The sequence below is a fragment of the Melopsittacus undulatus genome, chromosome 9, assembly GCF_012275295.1.
Source record: "Melopsittacus undulatus isolate bMelUnd1 chromosome 9, bMelUnd1.mat.Z, whole genome shotgun sequence".
NCBI lineage: Eukaryota > Metazoa > Chordata > Aves > Psittaciformes > Psittaculidae > Melopsittacus > Melopsittacus undulatus.
The window spans coordinates 25,661,481-25,682,977 of record NC_047535.1 but is presented as its reverse complement, the minus strand read 5'-3'; the positions used below and the strand labels follow the sequence as shown (position 1 = coordinate 25,682,977).

At 38.1% G+C, this 21,497-nt stretch overlaps 1 protein-coding gene across 2 annotated transcripts in view; it reads left to right on the top strand.

The window, feature by feature from the left end:
• Positions 1 to 21,497, top strand: part of ATP2B2 (ATPase plasma membrane Ca2+ transporting 2) — a 182,843-nt gene that overhangs the window by 142,602 nt on the left and 18,744 nt on the right. For both annotated transcript variants that reach the window (XM_031049245.2, XM_031049244.2), the window contains exons 17-21: positions 37 to 228; positions 7,276 to 7,489; positions 12,564 to 12,775; positions 15,857 to 15,964; positions 19,656 to 19,838. In XM_031049245.2, the coding sequence (XP_030905105.1) occupies positions 37 to 228; positions 7,276 to 7,489; positions 12,564 to 12,775; positions 15,857 to 15,964; positions 19,656 to 19,838 (909 nt within the window). The remainder of the gene's footprint in view (positions 1 to 36; positions 229 to 7,275; positions 7,490 to 12,563; positions 12,776 to 15,856; positions 15,965 to 19,655; positions 19,839 to 21,497) is intronic.

Here is a 21,497-nt window from a genome sequence, read left to right as displayed (position 1 = left end):
CTAGTAGGTAATTTTAGTCACAATTAATTTTTGCAGGGTATTGCTGGAACAGATGTGGCAAAGGAAGCCTCTGACATCATCCTGACAGATGACAATTTCAGTAGCATTGTGAAGGCTGTAATGTGGGGACGCAATGTTTATGACAGTATCTCCAAGTTCCTGCAGTTCCAGCTCACTGTTAACATTGTGGCTGTCATTGTGGCTTTCACTGGAGCATGCATTACCCAGGTGAGCTGTTGCTAAAAGTATGGGGTCAAATCCTATCGAGATAACTTTTCATTCTTAAGTTAACAGTGGCTTACATTTGATTCTCACTTTGCAAAACAGAAAGCACACTGTCTGAAATTCTTCCGAGCATTAAGAGTGTATTTAGGATCAAGCTGCTAAATGTTAAATAGCAGTTCACATAAGGAAGTGAACTAATTCATCTTCTCTTGGAAGCAGATTACTTTTAAGAGTGGCTAATTTTTGTGCTGTTTCCATATAGCTCCCTGGGTTTGATTACATATTATTGTCATGACTGAGCCTTGTGATGATGGACAGAAAATGTCAGGGATTGGAAGGACAAAGTTATGTGACTTGGCCTTTTCCTCTCAGAATACTTCACTATAAAATGTATATTTTTGATGGATTATGGAATGGGATTATTATTTTCAGGAGAGCAGTTCTGACACACAGAGGTAATCCCAGCAGGGGGGCTTTTTGACTGATAAAAACATTGTTGCTTTCAGGCAGTCCCTTTTAATTTCAGGTGCAAATGACAAACCAGTTAAATGCCACATGCAGTTGGACTTTGATTTCTGTTTCTCCCTTTACATTAATCCCCCAGTACAATCCTGGTGTACTTGCAGTGTGTCTATGTCTTTTGCAAAAAAGACATATGTGAAAGTAAACCACGTTTTTTCCCCCCTTCGAATTACTACTTTTTGACTAATAAAATGCAGTTTTATTTTCCCTAGAAAGAAAAGAATATGTATTTAGTACAGTAGGTTTTTCTAATGGAGGATAAAACACAACATGCAGGTTTTAGTGCTGTCCCTCCCTAAATTAGAGTGTAGCTGTGACGCTGCAGACAGGTGCTGTTACAAACTGCCTCCTCTGATGGAGACACACAATGGGGAAGCTGCCTCTTACTTCTCTTGTGCATCATGCAGGTGCACAGGCCTGTTTTCGTGGGTATATTTCACCTCATGCACACCTGAGCAAAACAATGAATAAGTCATTAGCTCTGTTCCAGGGTAAACTTACATTGTAATCATGGAATTGATGCTTGAAACCAGAAGCCCAGGTACCTTTACAAAACCATGAGGTCAAACTTCTCCTAAGCCTTGACTGACACATACAGGCTTTTTTTTTGTGCGGCATATGACCAAGATTCAGCTTCTGCTAGCGCCATGTAGTGGCTGGGTGGATGGGGCTCTCAGCCATCAGCTCCCCTGCTGAGTGAGCATAAGGATAGTGCTGGGAGTTTGAGACATGCAAAAAGGCTGGTTTTGAAGGAAGTGGAAGTGATCTTAACAAATGAAATAACTATTTTATCCTGTTCAGAGAGAGCACTGACACCTGAATGCGCTTGTTTTCCAAAAAAGTCAAGATTGTAAACTGCCAAGTGCTAGCTCCCCCCACTGCCCTCAGGCCCTGCTGATGCCTGGGTGTCACAGCTGAGCTTCTCTTCGCCACAGAATTACTCACCTGGTGGTAGAAGTTGGATAACTTTTCCCTTGGAACTATTTTGAAGCATATTGAGAAAATGCTTAGCTGTAAAGTGATTATTCTGTTGGTAACAGAAGGTATTGCAATAAGGACTGAAACTCTGGAAGGTCAATCCTCCTGGATTTTTATCAGTTGTACAGAACAATATAGAAGAGTGCTAACAGCAGCGTGGTGAGAATGCCATGATGGCCTGCTGTGAGTGATTCCTTTTAAGGCCCTATTTTATAGACATTCAGTTACTGCCTACTAACATTTATTTAAGGTGATTTTTTTGTTGTTGTTGATGTCCAGCACTTTTTCAATTGCTTAATGAAAACATGAAGGGTAATACATTCCATTTGTTAATTGAGGGATAATCTGGTTTATTCTTTAAGAGGTTAAACATTACAGTGTAAAGACTGTTTTCTATCTAGTCTAAGTGCATAAACAGTGCAAACTTTTCATTCCAGATCTTTCTTTATCCTTTGAATAATTTCACTAGCTTCTAGTAGGACTTGGACTTTATATTGCCCTAATAGTCTATAAGACCATTGTTGAGCCTGTCAAGTCTGTAGTCTCTGTTTAAAGGTTTTTAATGTCCACCTCCTAGAATTCCTGTATTTCTGTCCAAATAGATTCTCATGCAGTTCCTTAATTTGGCAGTAAAAATGCAAATCCGACAGAGAGGTCCAAAGAAGCTAAACTTTTAATTGCAGCAAAAGGGGCAGCAGTTACTTCCATTGTAGTTCTGTTTATGCTCAAAGACCTCACCGCCGATCATCTCAAGCAGCTCTTGCTTCTGTTTCTGCTTCCTTACCAACAAAAAGGTAAGGAACAACATCATTATGTAGGCTTTGACTCAAAGGCTCTAGTCAGTGAAAGGGCATTATGTTTGTTTGGCTCATAAGCTTTACTAAAAATTACCCATGAGAACATGCACATCAGTGTACCCTGTGGTTGCTCTGAAAATAGCTCCATCTCAAAATACATTAATATAGTAAAAAATGCCTTGCAAACAGGCTAGGTGCACATACACAGATCTAAGTCTGCAAAACTGTACACAGGTCTTAAATTACTCTCTTGACTAAAACGTTAAAGTTATTAGCAAACAAATGAAGCTAAAATCTGTAGTTTCCAAAAGGCAGCACAGCTTTCTGTGACCTTCAAAATGAATATTTTAAGGTCCACATCAGACAGGATTTTACTTTGCTTTTAGGTAGTCAGTTTGGCTTTATTTGACAAGCAGAATATAATTTTAGTTAACAATTAATATTCAGGTTAATTAAAATTCCCCAGGTTATGTTTTTGGTGGTATTTAATCAAATCTAGAATGAGAAAAATTCTATGGAGGTTGTAACATTTCTTCCACGCTTCTTACATCACCTCTCAAAAAGTATGTTCTGTAGTTTGGAGACAGTGTACTGGGACACTGGAGTATGAAGCTTCTATGCTTGCCTACTCTGATTAAAAGCTGACTAGGGATCACTCCCTCTGTGGCTGCATAGGTCTTTTAATTTTGTTTCCAGCGTGTATATAACACCCACCAATGAGATCACAACTATTGTTGCTACTAGTCCCGTGCCAGTGCAGTTTGTGGCACAATACAGCCAAGATGTATTAATTCACCTTGTCTTTCAAATAACCTAATTCCTTTACCTCTTGTGTTCTTCTCTCTGGGTTGCTCAGTGCATGCTTTTAAACTGATCAGGGTGTGGTTATCTTGACCAGTTTGCATATAATTGTCCATTCTGTTTAGCAACTGTTACCTCAGGTTAAGCCAGTGATTTATTTTTCCAGTGGATTTATGAGATATAAACTCTTATATTCTGACTTCATCCTTGGAATAACAATTTTGTACAGCCTTTGCCTGACTCAGTAAGCGTTCTTCTTTGCAGTTCTGCCTACATTTACTGTGAATTTTGTACTTCAAATGAGTCACTGCTCCACATCTCTAGGTATCATATAGAGGTTTATATGCACCTTACAAAGCCAGAAGATTCATCCTGTTTCCTGTCCCCTACACAGTACCAAGAGAATATTAGGTCATTATGTTTGGAGCTATAAAAATAATCTGGATATGTACAAAATAAAGATTTATAATGCAGTTCAGTCAAATGGAAACAGCTTTTCACTGGAAGTCTAAAGCTAGCAAGTTATCTCTGTGCCAGATTTTGTCTGTATCCAACCGCTGAGGCAAGTAATTATTCAGAAAGGTTGCATCAAAGAGAAGAAAAAGACTTTGTTTTAACATTTTGCATTCAAATTATTATTCTTGTAATATGAGAAAGACTTAATGCTTTAGCAGACATTAGGAATTGAAAACAGTGACTCTATAGTACATTATGTTTGGAAAATTAAATGTAAATTAAAAAGCAGTCTAGCAGTGAACTACTGCATATGAATCACTTGTTTTTACAGTTCTTGTTCAAGAAAGGAGGATGATCTATACTTACGTGTATAAGGCAGTAATTTACTTGGTTATAATGTTTGAATGCAGAACTGTATTTGGCAAATCCTAAAATCATAGCATTGGCAAATTTGAAAAAGCTATAATATAAAATCAAAGTATGCACCGTTTAGCTTTGTTTTTGGGGGGCTTAGAGCCATGGAGATAGAATTGAGGATGCCACTTCCATACAGTTAGTGGATGAACTAGCAGCAGAAGTGAGGGCTGACATTTCTCTGCATTAGTGGATATAAGATTAACGCACCAGAAATGCTCATTTTTACAAACCCATGCATGTGTTCTCTTGACAAGTGGGAGTGAAGAGGTAAGGGTGAAAATACCTTTTTTCTCTCCTACAGCTTGTCATCTAAATCAAAAGCAACAAGCTCTAAAATTTGTGAGGCTCTGCATGTCACAAAAGATTTGTAGTTTATTTCCAGCCTTTGGCAGTTTGTACTTTTAAGTGTTTCAAAGATGAAGTGTAACATCACTTGATTTAAGGGACATTTTCCTTTTACCTCTAGGCCAAAGCTAACCTATTCCAAGGTCAAGTGGAAAGCAATTTGACAAATAACTTGTGATTTTGGGTGCAATTTGAGCAGCTTTCATCCCCAAAGTTTTCAGAAAGTGAGTTAGGAACTAACTAGTGCTAGTCAGTGACCAAAATGAGAAGAACACTGAATTTGCATCCCACTTGCATAAGTGACTAAAATCTGTAATGGAAGACTAAGCTCCTTAGCTGATACGTATTTTCCTCAGCTTCCACCAACTAATCAGAAATCAGATAGAGTTGCAGTGGAAATTTCATTCCACTGCCTGCCCAGACTAATGTGTATTTAATGTTTTGGCTTCAGCTTAGAATGAGCTTTCACACTTGACTGAGCAGTGTAGCATTGCCAATAATAGATAATTATTAGGGGCACCATAGCCACACAAGGTGATTGGCAGTGTGAAATGGTGAGAACAAGTTGTTGCCAAAACTGATGACTGCCAGCTACAGTTGCGTGATTTAGAGACTGAAATAATCTGCCTCTTCGTTATGCTAGGAGTTCGTCAGGCTCTGATAGACACCTGAATATTTAACTGGGTTTGTTAAGCATAACAGACAAATTCAGTTTTACTGACACAGAAGTCAGCACAGGGAGGGGAAATTCAGCTATTGTAACATTTCAAAGTAGAGAATGTTTCTCTAGAAAAGTTATTAACCAGACAGGTAGAAGAATTACAAGGAAAATTGTTCAGTAGAAACCATATTTTCTTTTTTCTCTATGTACTGTGCCCTAGCAACAAACTGCTTTTAGTGCAAGTACTGTCCTTGTTTGAGGCATTAGTATTAATAAAAAACAAATAAGGCCTCAATTTGGAACCAAGTTTGTCTTGATTGCTTTCAGGTTTTTAGCCACCTCTAACAACAAAGATGTTTCCTGTTTCTGCAGCTGCATACCAAATGAGTGACTGAACTCTCCACATAAGCCCAGTTAATGCAGCACATAACCAAGAGATCAAAAATCTATTTATGCTAATCTTCCCTAATGTAGCCAATCTGTAAAATTTAGAAATAGGAGGTTGCTTTTCTCCAACCTTCAAATAAGACAAAAATTAGTTGTTGGGGTCTTTTTTAATGAACAAGATGTATCAAAATTTATCTAACTGTAGGGATGTTAAATATATGTTTTCAAGAGGAAATAATGGTTTATCACAAGGGAGAGTTGGAATATAAACCAGATCCACAAGAGACCAAACCACCTACCATTGTTCTCCGTATGTTCTTGAGATACCAAATTGGCCCTCATTATTTGACAATATTTCATTAAAAATGACCATTTAACTCTTTGGAAAAAAAAAGGACAGAGTTCATAAGATGAGTTTATTGGCTTTGATTTGGCTTGTATGCTGGTCCATAGATTTCTTTACTTCATTATTACAGCAGCATGGTAATGTAATGCATAAAAATAGTGCTCAGATCTTCCAGCTTCCACACTGCAGATTAACTCCTTTTCATTCTAAGATCTGTCATGCTGATACCTTGTTACTTTTGGGATTCTATTTTTCTAATGAAAACCATCTATCTGAAACAAAGCAGACCTTACTAATGCTGCCCATGCTGGGTTCAGTCTACAAGCATAGAAAGGAGGTTGTTAGGTACAGAAAAACCTCCTTCATTCTTCCTGATATGGCTCCTTGAAGAGGTTGCATCTATCATTACAGCTGCCCTAGTGAATTACAAATCAAAACTCTCTAATAATCATCTCGAGTTCTCCGGAGCTCTGTGTTAGTTTGCTTTATTTATTTCCTTTTGGGTTGTTTTAAAAGGAGATCTCAAGTCCTAATATAACCATAGACTCTTGATTTGAGTGAGGAAAGAGCTCCTTCTAGTGGTTGGAGATTTGCGTCAGAAAATTAATACATCCTGACCGGTAGTAATGTTTGAGTTTTTTATTTCCAGTTCCGGAGTTTCAAATATACTATCCTGTTACCCAGTGAAATAATAAGGAATTAATTATTTTTTTCATTTTTGATATATTTTAATGAGTTTCAGGGTGTTGATTTTTTTTTTTTAATCCAGGTATCAGGCAATTTTTATTCACTACTGTTTTTAAAAGGTCTTATCCAAGTAAGATGTGATCACATATGTCAGGAATTGTTTCGTAAATTGTTAATGATTCCAAGCTGTTTCTGACAAAACAGATAGGTCATTTATAGTAAATGGAAACATTACTTTTAAAACTGTTCCAGTACAATTTTTCTTCCAGGAAAGGAACTCCCACTTGTGTTATCTAGTTACCTAAATGCAGCTGGAAACTTCAGCATGATGCATGAAGTAACAGAGGATATTGTAAAATCTGTCATAAAGCGTCATGTTGTGCTTTGTAAGCATTGTGTGATTGTAAATATTCCTGATTTAAGGGACTGGAGAGGAGTAACTTATCTTTGCTCAGATCACTATGCTTCCTGTCATACTGGTCTTGCATAAGACGACAAGAAAAGACATACTAGGACAGACTAAAGGGCTGTGGATTTCAGTGTCCTATCTTCAGCATTGCTGGCGTCACACAGAAAGAAATGAAATCCCAGTAAAAGACCTGACAACCATTATTTTTCTAGGAAATATGTAACTTTCTAATTTGTCTCCACAGGACTCTCCTCTGAAAGCTGTACAGATGTTGTGGGTCAATCTCATTATGGACACCTTCGCCTCCCTTGCTTTGGCCACTGAACCTCCCACCGAGGCTCTGTTGCTGAGAAAGCCATATGGCAGGAACAAACCTCTTATATCCCGTACCATGATGAAGAACATTCTGGGCCATGCTGTGTATCAGCTTACTCTCATATTTACACTTCTTTTTGTTGGTAAGGAAGTTTGTTATGCTTGTTGCTTGGTTTAGAACATGTCAGAAAGCTGTAAATGTAACCACTTAATGCACATCTATTAAGTCTGTCTTAGTGAAAGAGCTAGCAGAAGTGAAGTGTTTAATGGGATCAGAAATAGTATGGGTAATAGAACACATGCAATAGAGAGATTGAGTCACCTTTCAGTTGTTTCCACTGGGAAAGGCCTCAGTGAGCTTTTCTGCCTCTTAACAAAATCCAGGCTTTGCCAAATTCATGTTAAAATGTATCATGGGTTTGCATTTTAAGCAGAATATCTAGCCTGGTTCTTCTGTTCTGAAATTTCCTTTTGAGATTTGTCATCTTTAATAGACATGTAACAAAAAAAATTAACAGCAACAATATAAACAGCAAAAATCAAGATCCATTTTACCAATAGCTGGAGAAGCTCTTATCAGGAGCAAAATGTTTGCCGTAGTCAAGGAATAATGCTGATCTTATGCAGTATTGGTAAGCAAGTAATTAGTATTAAGTGATACAAATAACACTTTGTATTGACATTTAATATCTAGAATGGATATTAAACGGCTAAAACAAAATCTAATTTATGAAATTGCTAGACTCTCCTCACGCTTTGCTAGCAACAGATGCTTTTCATAAGCTGTATTTTGGAGAGGAGAGGGAAGGAGGAGGAATGTTTCTCGGTGCAGGGACTAGCAGGGTCTAATAATATATTCTGTTCCTTCACAGTAGTAAGTGAACTTTGCTCAAAGGACAAATAATGTTATCAATTGAGTATTGTGTTCTTGTCCCTATGTCATAATCCTTAAATTACATTTGTTCTCTTTCGGATATTTTTCTTTATGTACTGACTTCCATATAAGCTCTAACTGTAAATTTATGATTCTTAGTTTTTTGAGTTTTGTTCTTGGTAATTCATGTGATATGAATCTTGGAACAAGAACTTCTGTGGACTTTATGGGGAGCTTTAATGGCTTTTTGATAAGTTTTATGGTTTAAAATAACTTTTTCCTGACCTCTGATGAAAAGAAAACCAGGCTTCTTCACCCTATTCTAATTATTTCTGTGTGTCTGTGGAAAACCCATGCATACTTTGAAGGATGCAGCACAACCGATTTTCTGATAAGCCTAGGAAATAGTCTTCTCCTAACTCCACGAGTCTCAGCTCTGCAGTGAGATGATGTTCTAAATGCAGTATTTTGATAATTAAATTCCACATTAATGAGAATTATTTTTATTTGGACCAACTAATAGTTTTTTTTTTCTTTTTACTTGGTTTCTGTAGAGACTAGTACATCACATTTTTGGTTGGTTTTTTTTTTTCTTTCCATGATGTGGCAATAAATCCATTGTGTTTGAACATAGAATAGTGCATTTGAGACATCAGGCACATTGGAAATCCAGAAGTCATTGTCTAGTTCTGTCAAACTGTAGTATTAAAAATAAATCATAACCTCAGCAACTAGGCATAATAACGTTGATGTACTATAGCGCCTTTTGGAATGTTTGGAAATAAAACCAGTTATGGATCTAACCAATGCCATTCCACAATAGCAGCATGTTCTGCTTTTAAGCTTTTTAAGGGATACAATGCAATAATAGAGATTTAAGGACAGATATCTTGACTGAGGGAAGAATTATTCATATATTTGTGTTTGTGTGTGTGCTGGGTGAAAGCAAATAGATGTAATGTGTGTGCATGTATGTATGTATGTATATATCTATCTATACTGGATATAATTATTGTATCTATTTTCTTCCATTGATTTTTCCTTTACTGTTTATATGTAATAAGTGGAATGTTTCCCAATACTTAGTTACTTCTCTGGAAGTCTGGATTTCCTAAGAATCCAGATTAGCAACTGGATGTTGCTAATCCAGTATGGCATAAACCTCTTCTTTATCTGCTCTCTTGCAATCTAAGTTTTGTGGCCTCATTTTGTGTTATTGCTATATTTGTGATATCCTAATCTGATTTATGGCAAACTGCTAAAAGCCAAATTCTTTCTTTGGAATCATGCTCATTATTCCAAGTGACTTGAACATGAAGAGCTCAAATACCGCAAGGCAAGAAAGTGGTCACTGTCAGCTGATGGAATTAATGATTAATTTCTCTGGAGAAAATCTGTGGAAACTTTTCTTCTTTCTTCAGAAATTCTTAATATTATGCTAGTAGGATAGCAGAGAAGCTTTAATTTGCTGTCATTAACAAAACACTGGTTATAAAATGGGGTAATACTGTAGTAATTCATTCATGTGTGTGACCATCCTTACTTTAAGACAATGTGCCATGGTTTAAGCCCAGCTGGTAACTCCAAACCACACAGCCACTCGCTCACACCTCCCTTTCTTCTTTCCCCTAATCCCAGAGGGATGGGGAGGAGAATCAAAAGAATGTAACTGCCATGGGTTAAGAACAGTCCAGGAACTAAGGTATAACACAAATCACTACTGCTGCCACCAATAATAATAATGATAAGGGAAATAACAAGGGAAGAGAATACAACCACTCACCACTCGACAACTGATACCCAGCCCGAGCAGAGATCTAGCCCTTCCGGGTAACTGCCCCCAGTTTATACAGAGGGCATGACGTGCTGTGGTATGGAATACCCCTTTGGGTAGTTTGGGTCAGGTGTCCTGTCTCTGCTTCCTTCTGGCTTCTCCTCCTCCCTGTACAGCGTGAGACTCAGGAAGTCCTTGGTCAGAGTAAACATTACTGAGCAACTAATAAAAAAAAACAGTGTTATCAGCACTGTTCCCAGGCTGGAAGTCAAAAACACAGCACTGCACCAGCTACTGAGAAGGAGAAAATTGATTGCTACTGCTGAACCCAGGACACAATGCCTCTTTCAATAACTGTTATCTGTAAACTGTGTGTATAAAAAAGTAGATGAAAAATTGGTTATGAGCCATCAGTGTGCTTGATCACAGAACCCCTCTGTGTGCTGGGCTGAACCCCCAGAGCAGGAGCAGGAGGTCATGGAGGGAAGTCTCCTCCTCTGCTGTGCTCTGGAGAGACACCCTCCCCGCAATCCTGATCCAGCTCTAGGGCAAGAGCAAAAGAGGGACGTGGAGCTGTTGGAGCAAGTCCAGAGGAGGCCATGGAGATGCTGTGAGGGCTGGAGCAGCTCTGCTCTGGAGCCAGGCTGAGAGAGCTGGGCTGGTTCAACCTGGAGAAGTCTCCTGAAGGGGAGACCTTGTTGTAGCCTTTTGATATACAAAGGGGGCTTCTATGAAAGACAGAGAGATACCTTTAACCTAGACCTATAGTGACAGGACAAGGGGCAGTGTTTTTAAACTGAAAGAGCGTTAAGAATTTTTTTTACAATGTAGTGGTGAGACACAGGAACAAGTTGCCCAGAGAAGCTGCATGCTCCATCATTGGAAATGTTCAAAGTCATACTGGATTTTGCCAAAACAAGTTTGCTGATGACACCAAGCTGTGTGGTTCAGTGGATACACTGGAGGAAAGGAATGCCATCCAGAGGAACTTTGATACACTTGTGAAGTGGGCTGACGCCAACCTTATGAAGTTTAACCATGACAAGTGCAAGGTCCTGCACCTGGGTTGGAGCAATCCCAGGCACAGCTACAGGTTGGGCAGAGAAGAAATTCAGAGCAGCCCTGTGGGCAGACTTGGGGGTGTTGGTCAATGAGAAAATGAACATGAGCTGGCTTCAGTGTGTGCTCACAGCCCAGAAAGCCAACCGTATCCTGGGCTGCATCAAAAGGAGAGTGACCAGCAGGTCAAAGGAGGTGATCCTGCCCCTCTACTCTGCTCTCGTGAGACCTCACTTGGAGCATTGTGTGCAGTTCTGGTGTCCTCAACATAAAAAGGACATGGAACTGTTGGAACAAGTCCAGAGGAGGCCATGAGGATGATCAGGGACTGGAGCACCTCCCATATGAAGACAGGCTGAGAAAGTTGGGGCTGTTCAGCCTGGAGAAGAGAAGGCTGCGTGGAGACCTCATAGCAGCCTTCCAGTATCTGAAGGGGGTTATAGGGATGCTGGGGAGGGACTCTTCATTAGGGGCTGTAGGGACAGGACAAGGGGTAATGGGTTAAAACTTAAACATGGAAAGTTTAGATTGGATATAAGGAAGAAAATCTTTACTGTTAGGGTGGTGAGGCACTGGAATGTGTTGCCCAGGGAAGTTGTAAATGCTCCATCCCTGGCAGTGTTCAAGGCCATGTTGGACAGAGCCTTGGGTATATGCTTTAGTGTGAGGTGTCTCTGCCTATGGCAGGGGGGTTGGAACTGGATGATTTTAAGGTCCTTTCTAACCCTAACTGTTCTATGATTCTATGATTCCATGATTGGGCTTTGATCGACATATTCTACTGAAAGATGTCCTTGCCCATGGCAGGGAGATTGAACTATAGGTGATCTTTAAAGGTTCCTTCCAAACTAAACTATTCTATGATTCTACAAAGAAAGAGGTCACTCAGGTGCAACATCTTTTCAAAACAGACCTCATTTTTACGGTTACTCATCATGGGTTGTATCTTGCTTTTTTTATTGACCAGATCTAAAAGCGAGTAAAATCATCCAAGTAAAGAACAGTGCCTCGTTGTGTGCTTCCAAAGTAGACTAGCAGCATGATCAAACCCAAATCCATTTAAAACCAGGAATGTTTGTGGGTTTTATCATTAAAATGCTTGAATGCTTGTCAAGAGCTTATTCCATACTGGATTAGCAAATGGGTAAAACCTGCTGAAGAGTGGTTGCTTCTACCTGTTGTAGAAAATCACAAACATGGTCCCAGGTGCTTGGTAAATCAGAAAGAATTGACTTAGAATAATTACTGCTTCGTTAGAGGAAAAGCACTACTGAAAACTTTGCATAGGTATATGGAGTTAATAGGTAAAAAGTCATCATTTGAGAAGCTTCTTGCTCAAGAAGTTTAGATATCTTTTGCTTACTGGTGTTATAAACTCTGCCCATGGTATGTATTAAGAGCAAAAAGCGAGGTGGTAAAGGAGTCAACTAGCTAAAGCAAACAAGGGAAATACACATTTATTTTGATTAACTTATTCTAGTGGAAACCTTCATTTTTGTCTTATGCCTAGGTGAGAAAATGTTTAAAATTGACAGTGGGAGGAATGCACCCCTTCACTCTCCTCCTTCAGAGCATTACACCATTATCTTCAATACCTTCGTCATGATGCAGCTTTTCAATGAAATCAACGCACGGAAAATCCATGGTGAAAGGAATGTCTTTGATGGCATCTTCAGAAATCCTATTTTTTGCACTATTGTACTGGGTACATTTGCTATTCAGGTAATGATTTGGGCAAGAATTAGTAACTATTCATCAGAAGTATAACTTGTGCATTTTCTTTCTTTTTAAATCTAAATGTTGTAAGGGGTACACTTAATAGTAAAGCACGTAGTTTCACATATTTTTTGAATCAATACAAGTGTTAGTAATGGAGTATGTTACGTAGCCATACTAATAAAGCATAAATTTTGATTAAGTAGGTCAATCCTTAAATTAATCTGAAGATGTGCAATAATAGCATCCATTATGATTTTTTTGGTCTTGGAACTTGTTTTTTTTTTTAGAATAAATTATTAAATAGTATACCAATCAATAGCAAAAAAAGCATTTTACTTTAATATACTACTCTGTGAATAGATAAATTAGCCTTCAAATAGCTAATGCTGATCTGTTCTTCTGAGATTAAATGCTACCGTCTAATGTTACTCAATGTTCTCAGTAATACTGTGCCTTGGCAGTAATTCTTTATGCCCACCTCAAGAGTTTGCTGTCTCAGTCATGTGTGAACATCATGATAGAAATACACACATTTCCCAAATAGTTGTAATTTTTCTTCTGTAAGAACTCAGCTTCATCCTTCCACTCCTGTATTGATCCATTTGCTGACTTCTATCCTGTACTTGATACCACTTGACATTACCTCTTAGAAGCCTGTTGCAGCCCTCACAGTTGCTTAGATTTGAGCTATTTTGTCTCAACATTATTGCTCAGTTCTGCACTGGCATCCTGGAAGCTGTCAGTATTAGGACATCCCTCATGGAAGTAGTAATGAGGAGGGTGCAGCTATTAGAAACTGGGCTATAGTAGTTTGAAACAGCAAAGGGAAAACCACTCAATAAACAAAGTATGGGGAAAAGGATACCAGTGATTGGTAGTAGAACTTGACAGTGATGCTCTTTAACAGCTGTTTTGAAAACATGGGTTTACTAACAGGAACTAAAATGCCTTTAGGAGAGGCCTGACAAATTCACACTCATCTCTAATTCTTTATTTATTTATTTATTTTTAATCATGGATAGTGTTTGAGGATGTTTTCTTAGTTCTAGGCATTACTCTTCAGTTGTCTGGCTGAAGGAAAAGTGTCATGTAGCTACTAACCACATTTCTGAACTGGCTGCTGATTTTGCTCACTCTCTCCTGCTTCCTAGTAGCTGAAATACATTTAAGTGCACACTTCAAAACACTAGGTTTACACTCCAACAGTGAATCCAGAAAGGCATTGTAACATAAGAGAGGCTGTGACTCTTACTTGCTTTTAAGTCTCTTTTTAAAACCAGGTCATGTTTCTTGGAACAGCAGAAGGTTAATCTTTCTATTTTCCACTTTGTATATTATGTTGTAGAAATACAGCTTGCATAATGTTGCTTGCTGAAGCAATATCAGGAAAGCATTTGGAATTTTGGCTGTGTGTTTTAATAGCTGGATGTGTGAGCCAAGCATCTTATTCTAAACCAAAATGATTGAGGTTAGATTATGTAGATGGACGTGGGAGATTACAGAAGTGGCTTTATTTCATATTGCAAACTTTCTTAGTTCCATACGTATTTACTATGCCTTCTGTGGAGTACAGACTAATGGCTTTGCTATTTTTATCTTTGAGTGCAGTAGCTCCATTAACTAATAGTTTAGTTTAGTCCTCCTAAATCCCTCCACAAAGAAAAAGTAGAAGCAGTGGCCAAATTTTCAAGGTAACAAATATGGAGACTACTAGAATGCCTCCTCAGTAAGGATAAGAAAGTGCTTCTGAGAGAGCTACAACAGCTTGAGAAATGACAGGGTGGTTACCACTCCTGTCCACACACAAGCAATAGATTTCTTTTACTTTAAATCCTTTCTCTGCTTTCAGAACCAATAAAAGTTTTTCACAGTGAGGGCAGATGGATTAAAACATGCCATACCTGCCATATAGCATTTAGCAATCTCTCAATGTGGACTTGTCATTTCTTGCTTAGAATTTTAGCATCATATTCACAGATTTTGTTTTATCTTCTCCGTTTTCCTTACTCTCTCCAGTCATTTTACTACTTCCCATCTACTGCGTCCATTTCCTGTCCTTTCCCTCTTCCTGTATATTTGCACTTCACATGGGTGAATTTGCATTCGTAGTTTGTGTTTATTCACTCACAAAGGGAATCAACCACTTTGTGTATTAGTGTTCCTTTGTGTCTTAGACTGGACTACCACTTTGTGAACTTGTGTTTTGCAACTTTCGACAGTCAGTTTAAATCTCTGGCTTGTAATTTCAGCTCCCTGATTATGCAACAGCACTACTAACAAAAATATCAATAATATCTGACTTTGTCAGCAAAACCTTGACTATCTAACCAGGCCTAGAAACTTTTTCAGGTTCTATGTGCTGGTTATCCCGCTTCATGGTGTGGGGTTTTCCCCCCTCTTTCTCCAACAGGAATAGAGTTGGTATCCTATCAGTCTGTCCATGATAACACATTTATAACATTACAATAAAATGTTAATTTGAGGAAAAATCTCTCATGCAGTGGACATTTCAAAATAAACTACTCCAGAATCAACGGATCTCCAGCTATGAATATTCGGAATCTAGGAGATCACATGGGGACAGTCATTATTTCTTTCTTCTTGGGCATTCCTATATCACTGTTGTTAGGTGTGAGGCTACAGAAGCCTTAGTCTGATCTGTTATGGCTTTTTCTGACCCCTAATTTGAGGTGAATAAGTTTGTTTAGTTGGATTTTTAGTGATTGAGATTCTGAGGTTTTGCTGGATGGGTTCCCAAACTGTACCTCGGGTAGTGCCACCTACGAGTGCCAAACAGCCTATGTGGAATATAAGAGAGCCTTTTGCTTTTGGGTGCCTTTTAGATTGAGTCTATTAAACTAGAGGTTGTTTGTAATATATTTGACTATTCTCTTGGTAAAATATGTTCTAGTGAAAACAGCAGAGCTATAATATGCACAAGACAAATTAAAATCTCAAGTAAAATATGACTGAAAGTTGTTGGGGCTCTTTGGGGGGAGGGAAGTGGAGGGGGTAATTTTTTAGTTTGTTTTGTTTTGTCCCCAGAAAATACTGACCCCCTTTCTTCACTGCTTTTCTTTGTAGATAGTAATTGTCCAGTTTGGAGGAAAACCATTTAGCTGTTCCCCCCTGCAGCTTGACCAGTGGATGTGGTGTGTATTTATTGGACTAGGAGAACTTGTATGGGGTCAGGTATGCAGAATTCTGTCTTTTGTTTTTATAAACCATCAAAGATGTGATATTGCTCATAGTCCTACTATCCTGTTTCCTTGCTCTCACAATGCCACTTGTAGAACACAGCGAAATACAGATGCTCTCTAAGTACTTCAAGAGCAGACAGAGCAATAAGGATAATTTATCCCACTGTTCCTTTTGATTTTTGTTAATTTTTGTATCTTTTCTTTCCCTAAGCAGGGTGTGCTGTCAACCAAGGTCATCTTCAGTTAGGCTTTTTCAGGGAAGACATTTGATTCATAACCTAGTGCTCTAGTCACAGAAAGAGCACAGCAAGGGCCAGTGCATGATGACCTTCACTGTAGTAGAGTACCCAAGGCAGCACATGTATGTTTAGTTCCAGTTCTCTATCAACCCACTCATTTCCTTGCTGAAACACCCACTCAGCCAGTCCGTGATAGTTTTGTTACTGGCGCAGGACTAAGTCCAGTGTATTTAACACATACCCTCAGTGATCCTCATCCACCTACTTCCCTGCAGGATGGAATAGCAGATGAAAGAAAAAGGATTTTTTTCCTATAATAGCTGCAATAAAGCGCAGTTTAATTCATGTATCACTTTAAAATTCTGCTGCAACCTGTGTCATCATTAGCTAATATAAACTTATATAAGAGGTGTAAAAGCACGTGTCAGTGAGACAAGTTATGTGATTATCTGACTAGAAGTTATAACACACCTACAGTAGGTATTGTTAAAATACTTACATGATGCTTTTAAGTACAAACACATATAGCAAAGTTAATAACATTAGTTTTCTTCATCTTTGAATACATTATTAATGTATTTAAGCTGATGCCACCTGACACAGTAAAAATGAGAAGTTATGTGTTGCTTCTCAGCTGTGAAGCTACATAGGGACCAACTAGTTTGCCACTATGAAGAAAGAGCCAAGAAAGTGTCAGCTGCAGTTGAATACTCATTTGGTTCTGATGGCATTGTAATGATCAGATGCTAGCTTTCATATCTAGTTGGTTGTCCTCTTATGGAAAACATCAATATTTTGGACAATTGGGCCTCAGAGACATGACAGCTTTTAATGCATACATGGCTGAAAACCACCACTATTAGATTGTTCTACTGAAGATGGGATTTGCTTTGTGGCTTTGCAAGAGGAAGATCTAGAGTCAGTGTGATAATTCTTGGAAAGAAAAGATTTGTTTTTAACTGATGGGAAAATGCCCAACTTTGGGAAGAGGGGAAGAAAAGCAGGGAAAAGGAGAAAAATCCTGGCAGGTCTATTAGACCAGCTGTAATAAACTTCCCACAGCCTTCGATCAATGTACTATTTGGCTTCTAAATTTCCTTATATGTGGTTATTACTTGACCACTGAAAACTAATAATAATATCAGCATCTTTTTCCTGTTTAAGGATGCACATAGTTGCCTGAGCCTTGTTATGAGAGCCTAGCCATCAAATTTAAAATTGCTGTTGGAATACCTCAACAATTTTAGCACCGAAAAGACTGCATTTTTTCATAAAGCAAATACAGAGGGTAAAACTCTTTCCCTTGTGGTCCAGCAGTGTTTAGTGACCAGAGAAGAAAAACACAAGTTAAACAAACGCATGTACATCTTTACATGATTTACAGTCTGTGGCAAGTCCTCTCTTCGTGGAGCTCGACAGTAAGAGAGACTTCTCCTTTAGAAGTGCCTCCCCTCCTTCTCAGCCTTTTCTCTCCTGCTATGACTAACTCTAGTTCAACATGAAACAAACTTGTTATCCCTTTGTTTTGTTAGTCTCCTGAATGTGCTCTGTTCCTTTGAACCACTAGAACCAATCAAGATTTTCAGGCATAGATGTTAAAACTGGCACTTTAAAACATGATTTAAGGTTTTATTTCTAGGAAGCCACTCTTGAGATGCATTGAGGGACCATTTTCTAAAAGGTGGCCCTCATCACTTTTGAAAACTAAGTCTTTCTAAAATATTTCATGTTACAGTCCTAGAATTATTGATCACCTTTTAAAACTGAGAATTTTGGGGGAATATATTTAGTTTCTTAATCTAAATCTGATCAGTTGAGTCTGCCATTACCTGAACTGGGCAAGTGTCTGCAGATATGGAAAACAAATGAGCAAACAAAAAGGCATGTAAACACCCTAAGAAAAGAATTGGAGCAGAATGTGTCAGCCCAGCTGAGAGAGGTCGTGAAGAAGAAGTACGTTCTATCGCACAGAATCACCACCAAATACAGTTGTTTCTATTTGTACTGTCTTGCAAGTACTTCACCACCATTACTTCCATCAGATACCAAACCCTCCCAGGTAGCTCCTTTCTGTAGAGTGCTGGCTTTGTAGTGTTTTGAAAGCTGGAAAGCTGGAGTTTCTGTAAGTATTTAAGTGACTAGCACTTACCTTTTCTTTTTAACCCCTGTTCTGTCTTTGCTGGTGTCAGCCAGTTCATTAATTTTCAAAGTCTGCATCTTGTTTTTCCAACCCAAAATGCATTTTAAGAAGGTTCTGTAGTAGTGTTGAAGCTGGTGGGGATTTTGACATTTCTTTCTTTTTAAAAAGATTATAAGTGGAGTTGTGGCTCATGAGACCCTCACAAACTTAGCAGTTTCTTTTTATCCTGCAACTATTTGGTGCCTCTTCATGTGTTTTCACTACATTCAGTCCAGTTTTCCAGAACTGTAAGATAAATCCTCACTAGCTTTCCTGCAACTGTTTTTATCTCCTGTCTTTCACACATTTGGACTTCCGGGATGTGATTGTTCCATGCTGAAACAAAGACAAAAAAAAAAAAAGAAAATTGCAGCACTTTTTTTTTCTTTTTGCTAAATAGATTTAATGGATTTAACTTTGTAGGAAATTTGGGAGTTTTTAAGTGGTCAATATGCTCCAGGTTGTATCTTGTTTAAATGGCCATCTGCACGTATTTTTATTTAAGCTGGCAGAAGAAATCAGAATGAAGAGAAATAACTCAAGAGAGTCACACTGAATGTGCACATCTTTAAGATTATTGGCTATCTCCTATATTAATTGTATCCAAGGACCACTTTGATGGACAGACAGAATGAGAATTGAGGCTGAATTAATCAGGATCTATTAGTTACAAGGACACAGAGGAAGAGCTAGGTCTGTAAGAAGTCAAACAGGAAGGCAGTCAAACCCACCCCTTTCAGAAACCTCATTTTTGAGAAATGCCGAGAAAAGCATTTCAACTTGCCAAATGAAAGGGAAGCTGAATACAGGAACCAGTGTAGTGTGAGAAGATTTTTAAGCATGAGGTGCAACTAATTTTCAGCTCACATTAACATACATTATTGTAAGTCATTAGAAATACCCAAACTCTAGCTGCAGAAATATTAATCTTGCCAAGATAAAATAACTACCTTCAAATAAAAACGTCTGCTTTAAGTCTTTTGAGAAAGGACATTTTTCTTAGCCTTAAACTTACTCCACAGCTGTGGATTGCCAGTGTGGTTTAGCTATGCAACGAATGCTAATTGTTTACACAGCAAACTTAGTATTTCTGGACTAAAATAGAGTTGTGTAAGTGTAAAGTACTATTGTGAATACGCTTATCTTAGCTTTCCTGGAAGACTATAGATTTCATTAGAATGTCAATGTTCTTTTTCAATGAGCAGATTATTGCACTATGGTTATTGAATGAGGCTTATGTTTTCAGTACTTTTTTGTAATTTTAGGTCATTGCAACCATCCCAACAAGTAGGCTAAAATTTTTAAAGGAGGCAGGGAGGCTCACTGAGAAGGAGGAAGCCCCTGAGGAAGAACTCAATGAAGATGTTGAAGAAATTGATCATGCAGAGAGGGAACTTCGACGTGGACAAATTCTGTGGTTCAGAGGGCTCAACAGAATCCAAACCCAGGTATGCTAAAAGTAAATGGCCACAAGGTCAAGAAAAGAAACACCCTAAATCTTTGATCAAGGCTAGATAATGTTGTAAAGAAAGCCACAGTGTTTGAGTGTGTGACTGATGGTACTCGTTAACTTCTGAACTGTTTTCAAAGCAGGTGCACATGAAAAAGTAAAACAGGTGAACTGAACAAAGGGGAGTGTGGTGGTGTGTGTACAACAATAGAAATTAAATGAAAGGATAACAAAATGATAATATGCACAAATAGGAATACTTTTCTGAGACTACTGTGAATGGACATTATTTTTTGACTTCATAGATGACAGCCCATAAAATAGCACCACTTGGAATATGCTAGCTGGGACTAGCAAAATGTTCTGAGGCCTTTCTCACACAAACTGCTTGATTTTCTCAAAAACTGCTTGTTGCTGCCACTTTTGCAATCACAGAGTAAACTAAATTGTTGAGTCTAAAGTACCATTTCATTAAAAAAATAATATTTTCTGTTCTGGCACTACCATATATATCTCATGATTAAAAGGAAATTATTTTATTTCCTGTTAGACAATGAAAAATGTGGTTCTGGATTTATTTTTAGTAGTAAGGGCCTAAGCATCCATTAAATATTGAAATGTATGTGTTGGGTTACTGTGGATGATTTCTTAACAAAATATTTATCTTTTTATTTGAACATCCTCTCCCCCCCCCCTCCCCCCCACTTTTGCTAAATGCAAAAATCTGTCATTTTTTAATGTACTATATATTTGCACTGAATTATGGTGCTAAATGTAGTACAGACAAGGATATCTGGTCAAATATGTTCTGTAGTGTTAAAAAACCTGTGACCTGTTTTGCATTTTTCATTGCAGTGCAGTAGCATGTTTTATAACACTCCAGTGCTCTCTCCTTGATCTTTCTGAGATCAAGTAGTTGTGCCAGCTTGTAGAAGAGAGCAGCTCTGACAGAGATATGTACCCACCAGATGTGAATGTCTTACATGATGATTACAGTAGGTGAATAATTGAGAAAAATAAAGTTTGAAAGAATATCTTTATCTCAGTAGATTTTCATTTTTGTCTTCTTTTGGAATTATCCAAATAATTCCAAATTATAATAATTTGGAATTATTCTTGGATAATTTCAAATTATCCAAGAATAATAGTACTTTCTGCCTTTCCTCATCTCCAAATTGATACTTACTTGTTTTTGGAGAAAGAGGTGCAGCCATGCCTTTAGAAAAAGTGAGGTAGTTAAGTTAAAACTAGGCCAGTTGGGTCTCTTCAGTGCATCCACAGAGCCAAAAATCAAGAGGGTAAAAATTGCCATCAGAGAGATTAAGTGTTTGGGTCAATTCCCAAGATTCTATGGTAAGTAATTAAATATGGATCTTCAGCTTTGAGGTTGTGTGTCTTGGCTCTGTTGAGTCAGGAGCACTCATTATCAGAGAAAATTCAAATTGTCCCTGTAGAAAGGTATCTCTATGAAAAGATGACCTCTAAATATGCATTCTTTTCTTCCTGGTGGCTATAGGAAGAGTGTTGTCTGTGGGCATTTCTGTCAGGATATCTTTCTGGTTGTGGTGAGTGTAAACTACAAGCACAAAGAAGCAAATTACATCCTTTCAGTTCCTTTTCTAGTCTGAGAGGTAGCTTTTAGTTCTGCTTATCTTTG